Genomic DNA, 18,046 nt, shown 5'->3' with positions numbered 1-18,046 from the left:
GGTGACATGAAGGCTCAAAATAATTTAAGATGAAAAGGTTCAAAATTATAACTTTTGGAATCAAGTCTTTTGGCAAAATTAAAACTTCTGCCCCAGTTTCTTGGAGTTTGGGGAATTTTTGCTTTTGCTTTTTGTCTTTTTTTTTGCTTTGATGGGATTTCTAAGAAAAAATGCCCCACTCTTGACTTCGGGGGATTATGAAATATTTTATTTGGTGTGACCGAACCGTAAGGCTGCCTACGTATCTTGACGTGTCAAGAATAAGGTCGAACGTAGTTCAAAAGACAAAGTTGTTTTTTTTTTCTTCTTTTCCTTTTCTCACTTTTTTTCTTTTTCTTTTCTTTCTTTTTCTCTTTTCCTTTTTTTCTTCTTTTTCTCTTTTTCTTTTCCTTTTCTAGTTCCTAACTCTATTTTTGATTCCAAAAGAGAGGTTTGAAATAAAAAATTAAGGCTCAAAATGGGTAGCAAAGGATAAAAGTATTTGGGTAGCAGAATAAAATGTCTTCGTCATACCAAACTTAAAAATGCCAAGTACAAACATGCAATTGAAGATAAACAAACAAATCACACACAGTATCTATTGATGACATCAACACAAACCCAAAGTGCCGACGGGCAATACCTTTGTCCCAATGAATGATCCTTTCCAGTTCGAAGCAGACTTGATTCAAACTTATCTTGATGTGGAAGAATGCACTTCAACTCTGACTGATCTACCTCAAACTGCTTGAGAGACATTTCCTTGTTGTATGCTCTCATCAACCTCTTAATTTTTCAGACTAACTACCTGTCATGGAAGAACTTACAAAAATGATGCAAAGTATGTGATGTACTATTTCTTATTTTTTATAATTATTGTAAACTTTTAATTTGCAAGTTCAAAAATAAAAAATAAAAAAAATTAATTTGAAGTATTAAAAATATAAATGAAAGCTTTCGGAGTTTGTTCCTTATATTGCCTATTGGTCTTATTAAATAATTTTTTGTAGCTACTTACTTTCTAATTTCAATTTTATAATTCTAAAATACAAATTTCAAATTTAAAACTTTAAACTTCAAAGTTTAATTCTAACCCTTAAAAGTTTGCAAATACTTAACTATCAATAATATTGAATAAGAAAAATAAAATTTAAATTAAAAAAAAAATTAAATGGAGCCTGGCCCGCCCGAACCCGTATGGGCCCTAAAAAGCCGAAATTTCCCAACACGCCAAGAGCCCGTTAACCAACCCGCCCGCTAACCGAACGGGCTGGGGTTTTCCCAGTTCAGCCCGTTCCAGCCCCGTCCGATAAACACCTATAATTAATAGCATGTTTGGTCAAGCTTTTTTTTTTTATGCAAAAACACTTTTTTTTGGTCAAAAATATTTTTTTTCTAAAATTAAGGTATTTGGTCAAGCTTTTGAAAAGAAAAAAAAGTAGTTTTCTCTCCAAAATACTTTTCTGAAAAGTACTTTTGAAAAAAATATATTTAGAAGTAGTTTTTTAAAGCTTAGTTAAATACTAATTGCTGCTTAAAAATATTTTTAAAATTAATTAGTCAAACAGTAATTGCTGAAAAAATACTTTGATTTTTGCAGGCCAAACCGACTATAAATACGGCAGGAATAAAGTATCTTTGTTCTTGTTGGAGTAAATAATATTTCAGCAGATACAATTTGAAAAAATTTCAGAAGACACAAACCTAGAAAAGAAAAAGGTTGCAAGTTCTGAAATAGTGGAATCAAAACGGAGCAAACTCACTCAACTTTCTTCCACTTCAATGCAAGATTCAAGCTTTAAAATCCCTATTAATATTCCACCAGAACTCATCACTGAAATCCTCTTAAGGCTACCCGTGAAATCGCTTTTACAATTCAGGTGTGTTTCAAAATCTTGGCTCGCTTTAATCTCTAGCCCTGAATTTATCAAAACCCATCTCAATATATGTGCAAATAACAAGAATTACACCCACCATAGGCTTATGGTGGGGTTATCTCCACCAGAGCAAAATCTTAAGAACTGTTCTGTTAGTTCTTTGCTTTATGACTCTGTTAGTATTGAAGCGATTAACTTGGATTATCCATATAAAAATACCCATAAATTTCCTAGATATCCTTTTATTGTGGGTTCTGTCAATGGGTTGATTTGTTTTTCCGTTCAGGGAACAGAATTCTTTCTGTGGAATCCATCAATTAGGAAATTCAAGAAATTACCTGATTCTATAGGTTGTTGTTTATGTTCGGTTTTGGATATGATGAGCTTCATGACGATTATAAAATAGTGGGTATTGATCGTTATTTGGGTCATGACGGTTTGCGTCATGCTAAAGCCAAAATATTTAGTGTAAATAGTGATTCTTGGACAAGTGTAGATAATTTTCAGGAAGGGGTAGTATTTATTAGGTCGAAGGGTATGTTTGTGAATGGGAAGCTTTATTGGACTAATAATAGTACTACTCGGAGGTTGCGTTGTTATAATAGTTGGGGCATCGTTTCTATTAATTTGGCTGATGAGAAATGGGAAAAGGTGGAGAAACCTTGCTATGGAGAAGGAGATTTTGGTTTTACGTTGTGCTTGGGAGTGTTGGGAAGTGATCTTTCTCTGTTTTGTAATAATTGGAGTGGTCGCGTGGATTTGTGGGTTATGAAAGATGATGGGGTTAAAGAATCTTGGACAAGGATAGTTAACATCAAGCGTCCTGATAATTATATAGTGCATCTGTTTTTTCCATTCTTTTGCAAGTCAAATGAAGGTGAAATTTTGTTCGACTGTGGATCATTTTTCTTGATTTACAATCCGAAGGATGACTTGATCAAATATCGAGAGGTTACCAACTGTGATGCCTTTCGCGAGGCAAACATTTACGTTGAAAGCCTAATTTGGCCCTATTCTAAATATGGTGCCAAGGATGCAGCAACAAGAAAGGCTCATATGGAGAAAATCATGTAATTAATAAATAGTAGGAGTTCTTTGTGCATTCTTCTTAAATTCTGTTTCTTTTGTCTCAAAGACGACAAGACATTACATATTACATTCATCTTTGAACAATATCTGCTTGGAGATCTTGTTAGTCCTTTTTCCTTTATGATGAAACAACAATTTCTTTTGCAAGAACAGTTATTTGGTTGAAGTGCTTGGTCAAGTTATATTCAAACTAATAGTACTCATCTTTGTTTCTCGTCTTGAGTAGTATTTGAAAGGGTATGTTGTGCCTCTGAACAAAGTAAGAATAAAGAGCACAAGGAACATGAAATTCATGTAAGGTGAATGTGCCGACAGCACCTAGGTGTAGCGCTTGCTAAGGTTATATGATCTAGGGCGCTTAGTAAAAGGCACAATTTCGTAGGACTATGATCAGAATAGCTCCTAGGTAGGTGAATAATGTTAGCTTGTAAATGCAAGATCAATGAATTTACGGTGTCTGTGCAGCCTATAAACTTACTAGCTCTAATATTATTAATAGGTAGTCCCCCAAAATTTTCACTAATGGGGGTTATTTGATTAAAATCTCCTCCTATAAACCAGGCACCACTATAGCAGTCAGCAGTGTTTTTTAAGTTATCCCACAGTTTTATTCTATTGCTAAAGTTTGTGCTACAACAAAATTGCCAAGGTGGTGAAGCGGGATTTACCTTGATCGTAGCATGACTTCTTGGCTGGTTGTTCCAATTTGATCCAAATGTACCTCAACATTATTCGTAAAGTTGAATCAAGCTTAGTAAAGTTGAAGTATACCTTCAGAATTGTGCACTTGTAGTCGGGCCTCCAGCAGTGCCACTGCCACCTCAGTTGGTATTTTCGAATCTATCATCGCCTAAAATTTCTTATTGAAGTTGGGATTACATGTTCCCTGCAATTCTATTATTAAATTCATGATTCTTGATGTGCTTGCACTGTCTTTCTCAAGGTTCAGGGTGGAGTTCACCTGTGTTTGACAGTCTCCTGGCTAGGTTGGTGCTGCTGGCCTAAGTTCATTGTAAATTTGTAGGGAGTTGGATTTGTTAAGGTTCTGATATTCAGAGAAAACTTTGAGAGATTAGGGGGTAAATAGAACGCACTATTTTTCTGTTTGGTTTGAGGAACATCATGCTTAAGCTTTTTAAGTTCAGAATATCTAGACTTCTCTCTATGAGAACTACCCCTTCGTCCTCCTCTCGTATCAATGGCTGCTCCTGTTGAGGCTCATTTATGTTGAGAAAGGGGGCTGCTTGTTGCCGATGAATCGTATGTGTTGTGATCGTTGCTTGTACTCTTCACTTTGGTGCCGCACCCATGTCGGTACGATGTGGGTGCGTGATCGGTACCGGATCTGGTCAACCGATGTTGGGTACTTTGACCAGAATCGACGGAGAAATTCCAGACAAATACAATGACTTCTAAACTAAAAACAAAGCTAGGGTGAAATTTAAGAAAATGAAAAATCTTATATCTAGAAATCTCTATGTCAGTTCTTTCGTTTTATCTCCTTTGGATTCTCTTCTTAATCAATATTTTCTCCTTCTCTACATAGTTTCATAATTTAGATATTTTTAAAACTCTATTTTTAGGTATTTGAATTATTTTTAGTCGAATCCTCGCCCCTGTATCTGTAGCCAGAATCTTAAAATTTAGATCATGAAGGATCCGACCTCTAGATTCGCATCTTATATATAGTATGTTTGTTTCTTTCTTAAGTGACTTGTGTGTATATGCTCATTGATGATTAAATGATTTATAAAGGTTTCAAAGATGGTATTTGATATTTTTGTAGAATTTAATGGGGTGGTAAGGTTTGGAGAAGTATGATTGCTTTCATCTAGTGAAGGGAGGTAAGGATAAACCAGAACAAATTCTGATCTATATATTCTGATTGCCATAAAATAATATTTTCAATTTATATATATTGACAATATAAGAATCTTACCTTGTCAATGTAATTTTATTTGTAATAACGAGTAAATTACCATTATAACTAGCTTAGCAGTTAATGTTTATCCTAAAGATTTATTTGTAAGTACTATGTAAGTGACATGATAATACAAGTATTTGTTACACCTGTCTTAGCATATAACTAAAACTGTAAAAATAACATGAAGTCATTTCTGAGATTTGCACAAAAAGTCTCATTTGAGGCCACTATTTATATTGTCTCTAGTTAAGACAGTTATGATCGGAAACAGCCTTTTCGCCCTTCCACGAATAGCGGTAAGGCTGTGTACATATTACCCATCCCAGACCTCACTTGTGGGAAAATATTGGGTTTGTTGTTGTTGTTGTTGTAGTTATTGTAGTTAAGAAAGTTATGCAAATATAGTCCAAGCGCTACACAACCGGAAGAATGGAAAACTTACATTACCGACGAGCTAAACTTGGTACTAACGATGCAGGTTCCACTTCCGCTATCCTCTTTATATCTATTTATCTATCTATCTATTTTAATCTATTAATCAAATCAAATTTAGTATATTAGTATTAGTGCATCATTGAGTACAATTGATTGCAAGAAAGACTGTTTAAATATTTGCATCCAAGAGGCTTGATTCCTTTTTATTTAATTAAGATGAAGACAAAAATGATCAGTATTTCTTTATATTTGTTCCTGAAGTATAAGACGATCCATTTGTTTCTTATTAGCTTCTTTCAAAAGAGTTTCTGCTTCCTCGATATATGTCTTGGTAGATTATATGATTTCATAAAAATGAAGTTTATTACTCCCTCTGGTTCAATTTAGATGACAGACTTTCCTTATTAATCCGTTAAAAAAAGAATGACATATTATTACAATTGAAAATAATTCAGCTTTAAATTCTTTATTTTACTCATTTTACCCTTAATGAGAAGTTTTTATAACCACACAAATGTTATGGCCCCACAACTGAGACATTGTGAAATAGGCTAGGCCTCATTTGTTTTTTTTAAGATTAAGACGTCTGAATCTGAATACACATCTGAATATGTTAAGATGTGTATTAAGATCTGAATACTAAATAACTAAGACTGTTTGATTTTTAACATCTGAATATATAAAATTTATCTTTTATTGAAAATTAATAAACATAAAATTCAAATGAAATACTAACTAATCTAATATTCTATCAATAAAATATATAGTTTTTTTTTAAAATATGATAGTTGTTAGTTGTGATGGCTAACAGGTGAATGCCGACTAGACGCGGTGGTTGGTGGTAGTTTTGGTTGGTGGTGGTGGTTCGTGCTATTAGTGATTGGTAGTGGTGACGATTATGATTGAGAATGGTGGTGGTGATAGTTAATAATGGTGGGTGGTGGTAGTAGTTGTGACTGAGGAAGGTGGTGGGTGGGTGGGTGGCAGGTTATAATGATGGGCAGTGTCGGCTGTGGTTGTTGATGGTGATGGGGTGGTCAGTTGTGGTAGTTGAGGTGGATGAGTGTTGATTGTGGGTAAGAATGATGGTGGTCGGAGTTGTGGGGATAGTAGGTGGTGATGGTCGATAATGGTGGCGGCTATGAGTGAGGATGATGGTGGCTTGGTGGTGGTGGTGGTGGTTGAGTATGGTGGTAGTTGATAATGGTAGGTGGTGGCGGCAGTTAATAATGAATATGTGATAGCATCTTAATGAAATTAAGTCTCTGTTATACATCTTAATCATACAAACTTATTCAGACCCATTAAGTGGTTGTGAAGTAAAAAAAACAAACACACTTAATGATTAAGATTTGAATAATTAAGATTCAGACTTTAAAACAAACGCACTTAATATGTGAGATCTGAATGGTTAAGATTCAGACCTCCATTAAGTGCAAACAAAAGAGGCTTAAACCTCTCTTAATGTCTTTTTTAGCGAGAGGTAAAGTAGCTCCTAATACTAATGTTATTTCTACTATAATTGAGATCAAATACATTATATAAGTTATAACTTTGAAAAGAGGAAGAAACCGATGGCTACAAGAAAATTTTCATCTTTCATTTTACTTATTTTATCAAATTGTTAACAAGTATAATCCGATGGCTTAACCCACTTGTGTTGTTCAATTATTTATAAGTTTAGCTAATCAGGCTAACTTGATACTATCTTCATTCTACCTATTTTATTTTTTTATTGGGGGGGGGGGGGGAGGTAATTTCTATCTTTACGACTTGTTTGGATGGTTGTTACGCATCGTTTCATATTGTATTGTATTGTATTGTATTGTATCGTTTGATAAATACAATGTTTGGATAGATTGTGTCGTTTGCCATCGTTTCATGATATCACGCACCAGCAATATGAACAATAAACTTGCAATATTATAAAGAAAAATTATGATACAAGGTAAAATTACTATATAAAAAAGTAGCGTAAATGATAAAATAAAATAATTTAATAATAATAAAAGGTGAGATTGAGAGAAAAAGACAAGGTAACGACGCGACCACACCAAATCGGTCGTTACATAAAGTGGCACATTTCGTCGTTATGTAACGACAGATTTAACGATACGATACAATAAAATTTAAGTAACAATCAAAACATTATATTTAAAGTAACAATACGATATGATACAATGAGTAACAACCATCCAAATTTAGGCTACACGACCATAGAGTATAGTTTGTAACAAGATAGCCGATTGAGAAAAATATGAAAACTAGTGCTCCTACTCCAAACTGATTTGGCTAAAGGTGCGTGTTGAAATAGTTATTTATTAGAATTGCAAGCATAGTTTCTTAGACGGGGCATATACAACGGCTTTAATGAAACGATATCGCACGACACTTGTCGAATAATAATAATACCACTTGACGTAAATTATTTTTTTGGTACGTTAGTTATGTGCCTGATTTTGCTCTAAGATGTCATAGATTCGAACCTCAACTAGCATATTTTTTGCAAATATTTGAGAGAAACTCTATGGTTAAGTGATGAACTAGAATTGAACTCATGACCCTTTCTAAGTTAAGACTCAACAAAACCAATAGACTAAGAATATATCTTGTCTAGAAGTACGATAATTAAAGATATTATCCCCGTTATTCTATAAATTTCGATACCGCTTATAAAAATTTTCGCGTATACCCCTGAGCGGAGATGGAACCGGTCATCTGGCGCTAGGCCTATTTTTGCAAAAGTTTGTAAAATGGGGACAAATTTTAAAAAACAAGTCTAAATGGGGACATCGGGGTGCCATTTTCTCAGGGCGAAATTCAAAAATAGCAAGATTTATAAGTGGTAATTGAAAAATAGCCACAGTTTAAAAAGTAATCAAAATTTAGCCATTTTTCATGTAAAGACAAATCTGAACGAAAACACTGTTCAAAATCCAGAAAATATTCCAGCTTAATATACTAGAGTTCGAATTTTTTACATGTGGGGTTCCAACATAATATACTGGGAGTTCCACCATAATATACTGGAGTTCCAGCATAATATGCTGGAAGTTCATACACAGGTGCTTCAATCTCCAGTATATTATGCTGAAACTTTCCGTATTGCAGCAAAATAGTAGCTATTTTTCAATGACTTTGCAAACGCTGACTATTTTTCAATTACAATACGAAAACTGGCTAGTTCGTGTTATTTTCACATTTTCTCATTGTGTTATATCTTGGCCCAAGTGTCATTATAGTTTACCCTGCAATTAGAAGCTGGTATACTTTCTTTATGACAAACCATTGGAATGTTTAAACCGTCAAATTATCCATGCGTGGAATTAGATTTTCTGCAAGTTCTTTAGGAAATGTGTCTTATTCTTTTTAATATTGAAGAAATATATTGTGGCTTTCTGACCTAAATTTAAATACCAGATTTTGTAAGGAAATGTGTCTTATTCTTTTTAATAGTGAAGAAATATATTGTGGATTTCCGACCTACACTTAAATATCAGGTTTTGTGTTTAAAAGGTTTTGAACCTGCAATGTGTGCCTAACCTACACGTCACGTGCTACGTCCTTACCAATGAACCCAAATCCTTGCAGACACAGAACAATGTCTACACGTAATGATACTAAAAGGGTTAGCTCGATGCACACCCGCTATGCATGAGGTCCGGAAAAGGATGAGACCACATTGACTCTTATATACGCAACCTTCCCTTACAATTATGTACTCTAACCTCCTGGTTACATTGCGATAATTTTTACCGTTGCACCAAGGCTCCCTTTTGCCTGCTTACACATGTCTACACATAGAGACACTAAAAGGGCAGCTCGATGCACGACCCGCTATGCATGGGATCCGAAAAAGGACCAGACCACATTGAGTCTTACAAGAAATTCCTTCAAGAACTCAAAGGAGGGTTTTGCAAGATTTCTTCCAAAAGGTAATCCTACTCCCCTTAGACTTACTCCCCATCGTCTACTTACAATGATACTGATTTGAGTAATTCTTTACTACATACCTTAGGGACAATCAGAATGCTATGTTACCTTAGGGAACTAAAACATATTGTGAAACTGTATACAAAGAAAGAGGGCAACAACAAGACTATTAGAAAGATTACAATTTCCATGACAAGTTTCACTACACAAAAGTTCCTTCCTACAAAGTGCATTACAAAAGAGAAGGGAAGAAAAAACAATTCAAATTCCCCTTGATTGTAATACTTGGTCTAAATCTCACCTCCTACATCTCCAAGCAGATACTGAAAAAAGAGCGCGATCTTGCCAACAAATTACCACGCAACCATTCTCTTCTTTAATCTTGTATCCTTCACAACTATAACTCTGCAACAATCTCCTTGCCTGCAACATTGCATAATAACTCAGAGGCACATTCTTGAAACCGGCTCCATCGAATCTTTGAAACCACTTATCCAGTTTTTCGTGCCTTTCCTTCCGCTCGACTCCCTCACACGCTACGATATTCTTGATCTCCTCGCCGAATAGCATTTTCTCAACCTTTAATCGCTCTAATGACGTTCTCTGTAGTGTGAACTCAAGACAATCGAATAATGCAGCGTAAAAATACAATGACTCGGATAGCCTTTCCATAAGGGTCGTTCCATTGTGGTTCGAATCTTGTTCTGTGACCACCATGACCTTTGGAGACAAACCCCATAACGCGTGGAGGAATCCGTCCATCTTTGCTGATGCAGTCGGAGATAGCGGAGATGAAGATGCCGATTCATTTCCCGGACTAAAAACATTAGCTGTTTCCTTTTCGAGCAAGTCCCCTAAAGTATTTTGGTTGAGTAATGCCCTTTGCAAATGAAGGCCATTCATATGCTTGAGACCCAAAGGAGATTTCTTTTGGTGTTCATCTTCATGTGCAAGAAGAGTGTGCAATTGCATAACTGAACTAATCGCCAATGCCTCCCCGGTTTTAACTCGTAGTTTTTCAACATCAAGATTTTCCAATTTGCTAACTACTTGATGGAACTGAAAAGGGATATCCAACTTTTCAGCTTCTTCTGTTAGAACATGTGCTATTTGCTCTAACACTTCCTTTTGCTGATGAACCCCCGTAATCCGCAAATGGGGCGGTCCTTCAGGGCGCGCGCTCAAATCCTGAAGCAGCGCGCGCCACTGAAGGGGTTCAGAAGCATTGAGATCAACAATATGAACCATCTTTTCTCCTTCCATAGCTTCGATGATCGCTTGATTCGTGATCAAAGAAGCTACTTTCATGAACGGAAAGTACTCGAAAAACATTTTCTTGACCAGTATGTCTTCTGATACAATCGACAACTTAGTCGAATGCAAGGCCTTATAAATACCAGGCCAAGATCTCAGTATCCTATCAGCAAGCGCCTCAGCGAAATACGAGGCGATTCGTTGCATTGTATCTCCATTAGGAGAAGCTAATTGAGAGATTTGGTCAAGTGCAATGTTAGCATTCTCAAGATTGCCAGCAGCTACATGGTTAGCACAAGTGAGCAAAAGGTGAATTAGATATAAACCTCTTTCCTCAGATTTCAACTCCTTGAGCCAATTGTACGGTGAATTAAAAGTAGGTGAAAGTGACATCATTGGAAAATTCTGAAGAGGTGATGATGAGGTCACTGATGATGAACCATCATCTTGTAACATTGTCACAAATTTACACAAAAAAAGGGCCAAAAAGTAGTTAAAACAAAGGCTTTGATAATTTCTTGAAATCAAAACTCAAGATTTCTCAAGATTCTTGAAAAAAAGATTCAAAATTTCCCAATAAATCAGAATTAAAGAACAAAGAGAAATGTGTACTTTAATTGGACTAACAAAATACAGGCCCCATTTACATTTACAAGACAGAAAATAGAGATAAAAAGTCCAAAAAAAGACAAACTTTGCAAGAAATGACCAATTCACCAAACAGAAAACAGAGTAAAAACAGAGCTAAAATTTGCAAAAAGGGACAAACTTTGCAAGAAATGACCAATTCACCAAGGAGAAAACACAGTAAAAACAGAGCTAAAATTTGCAAAAAAGGACAAATTTTGCAAGAAATGGCCAATTCATCAGGCAGAAAACAGAGCAAAAGACCCAAAAAGGACAAATTTGGTATGAACTCACCAACAAGATAAAGAATCAGAAATTCCTTTCTGGGTTATTTAGTTCATCAAAAACCCAGAAAAAGTACAATAAGAATTCACCAAAAAGCTCCAGCTTTTACAAAGAATTTATGGCAAGAACAAGTTCAAGATTGTAGTTTCTGTGTAAATATGTTTGGTGAAGATATAGAGAGAGAGGAATTGAAGTTTTAGGGGGGGTTCAATTAAAGCTGTGTAGTGAGAGAGAGAGAGAGAGAGAGAGAGAGAGAGATGAGGTTAAAGAGATTTTGTTTTGTTGTCGACAAAGCGTGGGGTTTGTTTTTGTCGGTAATGTTTTGGTGTTGTGTTTTTTTGCGTATTTCAGAAGAATATGGAATTTGTGAAAAACAGAGCCCTCTGTTCTTGTTTTTGGTTTTTGTGTTTTAGGTTTTTACGAAACTACGTGTCTCATTGTTTATCATTGTTGCTTGGATCAGGTTCAGTTTGAACTCGGTATATTGGTCAAATCTAATAGTTTTGTTTTAACCCTTTAAATCATTGAATATTTATAAATTATTAATTTAGAATCCAATAACTTAAAATTATTAGAATTTTGAATTCGTAAATTTAAAATTTTCTTCATAAGAAAAAGTAAGGTATGCGTACACATTATCCTCCACAGACCTCACGTATAGGATTTCACTGAGTTTATTATTGTTATTGCTATGTGTATCTTCACTACTTGTTGAGCCGAATTTAAAATTTTATGAGTTTAATCTTTAAGATTTTTATCAGTAAAATTATACTATTTTAAATTATGATTTTGATAAATTTTTATATATAAATTTATATTTCACATTAAAAATATTAAGTTCAAATTTATGTTCAGGTGTCTTGCATTCGCATATGCTTGTATGCACTTTAATTTCCGAATTAAAATGTAAATATATAAATTTATGTGAATTATATGACAATATTATCTCAAAGTTTAAATTGTTGGAGAAAATAAACTTTTAATTACTTAATTATATACTATATCACCTCCAATATATAAGATATTAACTCCAAATTCATTTCTCACCAACTCCTCATCTCTCTCAAATTTCATCTTGTAAAAATGTTAAAAATTTCCAATCACTAGAAGATAAAAAGAACATATAAACTCAGAGACGGATCTAGGATTTCCGGAGGATGGGTGCACTATTATTTTTTTTAAAAAAAAAATTAAAGGGGATTTGATTCCCTGACCATAGGCTATTGGAAATAAGAGATCAAAACCAGTGCACCATTTGGTCTCTTTTGACCATGGGTTGCATCAAATATATATATCTATTTTTGTCAAATTATGTACATTATATCTATACTTTAACCTGAGGATCACGGGTTCACGTGAACCATATTTTACACGGTAAATCCGCCCCTAGATAGACTAGATGAAAACCATACAATGGTCTTTGCTTTGACAATATGTTCAAGGAAAAAATTGTTCACTTAGTCTAGGTAAATACAAGAACAAACACCCCTCCCCCACACAACCCCCCTACCCCACCTCCTTATAAAGTGTGGAACAACTTTTTTGGTTGTATGTTTGTCACTACCTAAAGTGGACAAGGAATCAGGGTGGCTAAAAGATAAATAATTCTGAAAAAGACACAAAAATCCAAATATGTCCTAACAAAAGGACAGAAAAAAAATGACATCACTTCCTTTGTTTCATTGTGGGACAAGTGTGTGAGAATTGCAAGAACAAAAGACAATTCAAACTTGGTCTTTATCTTGTTTTCTCTTTACTCATAAATAAATTTAAAAACAAAAACACACAAATTAAGACAAAGAGACAAAGGCTTTAAAGAACCAGCCAAAAGTAGACAGCACATTCATGTTTTGTCATTTACTTGTTAGACACTTAGCCCCAAGGAATGGAAATTTTGGCCACTTCTTGATAAACCCAATGGAGATTTTTGGAAGTTAGCCAACCACTTTGCTGTTTTGGACTGAAGGATCCAAGATAACTATTTAATGCTTGATATGAAACTTTGGACACTTTTGAAAAATAATCTTTTATTTTTCTTTTCCTATTTTCTTTCTTTCAAAATTGGATATTTCTTTTTTTACTTTTTAATTCGGTATCTGATATCTGTATCGACGTCCGATTAATTTGAATTCGCTCCGCATAAACCTCATTAAAGGGAGAAATGCTCTTCATCGTAATTTTTTTATTCCTAGTGCTTGAACTTGAGACCTCTGACTAAGGGTGAAATTAAGTATTACTCCTTCTGATTTACTTTAATTGATTTTTTGATTATTTTTACACATATTAAGGAATTCAGCTTTTAGTATTAATTAACAATAAAATTGACCATATTAACCTTAATTTATTCATTAGAAGTATAACAAATACTCCTTGATTTTTTACTTCAAGGGCAGTTTTGGAAAAAAGAATTTAATTCTTTTTCAATATCTAAAATAATAAAATATTATGGATCATAAAAAGAGATCAAAAAATCAAATAAAGTGGACAGGAAAAAATAATTATAAAATATATTTTTCACTTAACATTAGCCTACCGCTACTTCTGGTTTTCTCTTTTATTTGAATTTGAGAATAGCAATGTAATCCAGCTTGTATAGGCCAAAAGATTATTTTGAATGTAAATTATATTTATAGCGTCTAATATTCGAATTCTATATTATTTAGAAGATCGGTCTTAATTATAAATTCTAATGGCTAGAATTTAGGTTTAGACAAAATCTAATGAGGAAGTTTATCTCAAAAGTAGTCCAAATGTAAACGTAATTTGAGTTGAACAATATAAAAGTTGTATCTGGATTCTTTTGAACTTTGAATGTTTTTAAGGGTCAAACGTGACATATAAGTCAAATTAGTAGCTTGAATACCCCTCGTTCATAGTGACCTTCATTTGGTTCCTGGCCGTCAAAAGTTGACTACAACAATGTTAAAATAGCACGGTCTAATCAGTTTTCGGACTGATCATTCAAAAATAGCCAGCGTTTACCAAGTCAATGAAAAATAACCACTATTTTGCTGTAACAGAAACCGGTCCATCATAATATACTAGAGTTCGTTGCATATGTGTATGAACTTTCAGCATATTATGCTGGGCCGGTATACTTTGCTAGCTCCAGTATAATATACTAGAGACTGGAGCACCGATGCTCCAAACTTCAGTATATTATGCTGGAGTATTTTTTTAGATTTTGAACAGTGTTTTCGTTCAGATTTTCTAAATTTCAATTACTTTTGAAACTGTGACTATTTTTGAATGGACACTTGTAAATCTAGCTATTTTTGAATTTCTCCCAACAACAATATACAATATTGTAGTTCCATAAGTAAAATTTGGGAAGGGTAGAGTGTATGCATATTTTATACTTATCTTGTGTAAGATAAAAAGAATATTTTCAATAGACTCTCGATTCAAAAAGAACATTTTAAAAAGAGTAAAGAAGCTATGACGAAAATACTGAAAAAATGAGAAATATTGACAGCATAAATAATAAGATTACCAAAGCAAATTAAACAACAATAGGAATAAAAAGGGCAGTCCGGTGCACTAAGCTCCTGTTATGCGCGGGGTCCGAGGAAAGGTCGGACCACACGGGTCTATTGTACGTAGCCTTGCCCTGTATTTCTGCAAGAGGTTGTTTCCACGGCTTGAATCCATGACCTTCTGGTCACATGACAACAACTTTACCAGTTACGCCAAGGCTCATCTTCTAAACAACAATATGAATAAATATACTGACTAAAATTGAAGAATAAGGATAGGAGGGAGCAGATAAGGTGCTCTAAACTAGAACCATATTATTCCAAGGAAAACAAAAGAGAAATCACTCGATTACCTACCAACGTTTCACCTCAATCCTCGACCTTTATGCTCTTCTATCTAAGAGTCACGTCTTTGGTGAGCTGAAGATGTGTCATGTCTTGTCCAATTACCTCTCCTTATTTCTTCTTCAATTTACCTCTACCTTTTCTTAGACCTATCACTGCTAACCTCTCGCACCTCCATATCGGGATATTTGTGCTCCTCATCTTCATATATCCGAATCATTTCAGCCTCCATATCGGGGTATTTGTGCTCCTCATCTTCATATATCCGAATCATTTCAGCCTCGTTTCTTTTATTTTGTCCACCACAAAGGCCACTCCCATTTGCCCATATATTTTCATTGTTAACCTTAGCTCTCATAAATTGAGAATTTCCTTTTGTTTTGTCTAGTCCGCAATATTAGCATCTGCATTCCAACTAATTCAAATTTGTGTAAGAGCCTTAAAAAAGTAGTGTCTTTAGTTTCTACCATGATATTTTCACCCTCACAAGCCACAACTCAAACTCAAAATAATTAAGGGTAAAAAATCTTATTCATCTCACCACAATTTATGGAGATAAAGTTATTTCATTTTTAGTTTTTTTACATATTTAAGAAATTACAGTATGTAATTCTTTTTGGGAAAACAATGTAATAATAATATCTAAAGATGTTTATTCTATTTTAATATATTAATTTCATCCTATGGAATGTCAAAAGATACTTTAAGGCTTCAATGATTATTTTTCAACTCAATACTGACGCAAGTTAAAAATAGAAACAAAAATGTTATACGAGGAGGGTCGGAATAAATTTTTGCGGAGTAATGGCCTAAGTAAAAATTGTACGGGACGCCTTATTTGGTTGCCCCCATTTAATCTATACCCACATTTTAAAAAAGTTTTAACTTTCTAAACAGCTTCAGGCATCTTTCTACTCCTCCTTCTCCTCTTTCGTTTTCTTCTTCTCCTTCTTCTTCTTCTTCTTCTTCTTCTTCTTCTTCTTCTTCTTCTTCTTCTTCTTCTTCGACAGAGGTGCTGTAATAGAAGTCTCAATATTTTGCACGCCTCCCACAATAGGACTCAATCCTAACACTAAGCCAGATATCTCATAATTTATGTATGTTAGACTTCTGATAACATTTTTTATATTCCTTCATGATGTTTTAAGCGTCAATACCACACAAGAGGGGGGTGATTTGTGTGGTACCCAATTTTCGCTTAACTACTCTATAGAAGAACCTGGTTCTTCTAGGTGTTCTAACTACTACTGTTTGCGGAATAATAAATACAGAAAATAAAGAACACAAAGATTTTTACGCGGAAAACACCTGGCTCAAAAGGTGTTTTCTTCATGATGTTTTAAGCGTCATGATAACATTTTTTAGACTTCTGATAACATTTTTTATATTCCTTCATGATGTTTTAAGCGTCAATACCACACAAGAGGGGGGTGATTTGTGTGGTACCCAATTTTCGCTTAACTACTCTATAGAAGAACCTGGTTCTTCTAGGTGTTCTAACTACTACTGTTTGCGGAATAATAAATACAGAAAATAAAGAACACAAAGATTTTTACGCGGAAAACACCTGGCTCAAAAGGTGAAAAAATCACGACCTACTATTCAGTAGGATTTTCCCAAACTTCCACTAAAATCACTGAGCCAAAATAGCATTTACAAAAACACTTTGTAAACCTAAGGATTAACTCTATCCCGTTGTGGCACACAACCTCAAATTGCGACAACTTCAAGTTAACTCTAACTTGAACACTCTAGGTACCTAATACAATTGCTTCTATGAAAGCCGAAAGGTACAATGTAAAATCACCTACTACAATCGAACTAGAATAAAAGATAGACATATGAAACTCTTTATGGAGCTGGTTCTTCAATCTGGTTCATGTAGCTTTAGGTTTGCACACTTGAATCACACACGAACTGCTTGCAAAAAGCGTTGCTATTTTGCTCTCAATTCACGTTTAACTCCTGCATTTTTGTGCAACATTTGTAATGTGAGAACATCCTGCAATTTATAGAGTTTGTAGATGAAGAAATAACTAGAGTTCTGATGCAACTCTTCCTTGGTGGAAGAGTTCTAGTTGATTTCAACCTCTAACTCCTTCCCTATCTTGGATAGTGGTCTCTTTGATTAAGGAATCCTTCTCCTTATCAATTATGCAACCTTTTCGATCAGGATATATTAAATACACCAAGTTAAGCTTATCTCATTTACGTGCATCCCACATACTCGAATCTGGTCGTTTTTGTGAACCTGAGGGATGGACTTGGAGGATGGACCTGGTTCATGTCTGAGTTCCTTTGTTAATCTTCAAAACAAACCTTTACTTGGGCCAACACTTCAAGATTATGTCAACCCACGATCCATAAAGGAATCTAACGACAGTAATCCTAAGATTTTTTGTCTTCTTCTCCTTCGTTGCTGCAATATAATTTTGTAAGAGCTCCTAAGAATGCTTAAGTTCAGCAAATATAAACAAAAACTTCAGCTCCTAGAATGCTGAAGTTTAGCAAATACAAAACAAACTTCAGCTCCTAGAATGCTGAAGTTCAGCAAATATAAACAAAAACTTTAGCTCCAAGAATGCTGAAGTTTAGCAAATACAAAACAAACTTCAGCTCCTAGAATGTTGAAGTTCAGCAAATATAAACAAAAACTTCAGCTTCTCGAATGCTGAAGTTTAGCAAATACAAAACAAATTCAGCTCCTAGAATGCTGAAGTTCAGCAAATATAAACAAAAAGTTCAACTCCTAGAATGCTGAAGTTTAGCAAATACAAAACAAACTTCAGCTCCTAGAATGTTGAAGTTAGGCAAATACAAAA

General features: G+C 34.4%; 1 protein-coding gene and 1 pseudogene across 1 annotated transcript; one reads left to right on the top strand and one right to left on the bottom strand.

The window, feature by feature from the left end:
- The first annotated feature begins 1,635 nt into the window (after positions 1–1,635).
- Positions 1,636–3,111, top strand: LOC107823664 (F-box/kelch-repeat protein At3g23880-like; annotated as a pseudogene).
- Positions 3,112–9,379: 6,268 nt separating this feature from the next.
- On the bottom strand, positions 9,380–11,742 carry LOC107823662 (scarecrow-like protein 3). The gene has a single exon (XM_016650348.2). It carries the CDS (start codon positions 10,945–10,947, stop codon positions 9,535–9,537), a length of 1,413 nt encoding a protein of 470 aa, XP_016505834.1. The 5' UTR covers positions 10,948–11,742; the 3' UTR covers positions 9,380–9,534.
- Positions 11,743–18,046: the final 6,304 nt, after the last annotated feature.

The sequence above is a fragment of the Nicotiana tabacum genome, chromosome 22, assembly GCF_000715075.1.
Source record: "Nicotiana tabacum cultivar K326 chromosome 22, ASM71507v2, whole genome shotgun sequence".
NCBI lineage: Eukaryota > Viridiplantae > Streptophyta > Magnoliopsida > Solanales > Solanaceae > Nicotiana > Nicotiana tabacum.
This window is presented reverse-complemented; position numbering and strand designations above follow the sequence as displayed.

Excerpts from the sequence above, each read along its gene's own strand:
- LOC107823662 (XM_016650348.2), bottom strand. The coding sequence starts at position 10,947 with ATGTTACAAGATGATGGTTCATCATCAGTGACCTCATCATCACCTCTT.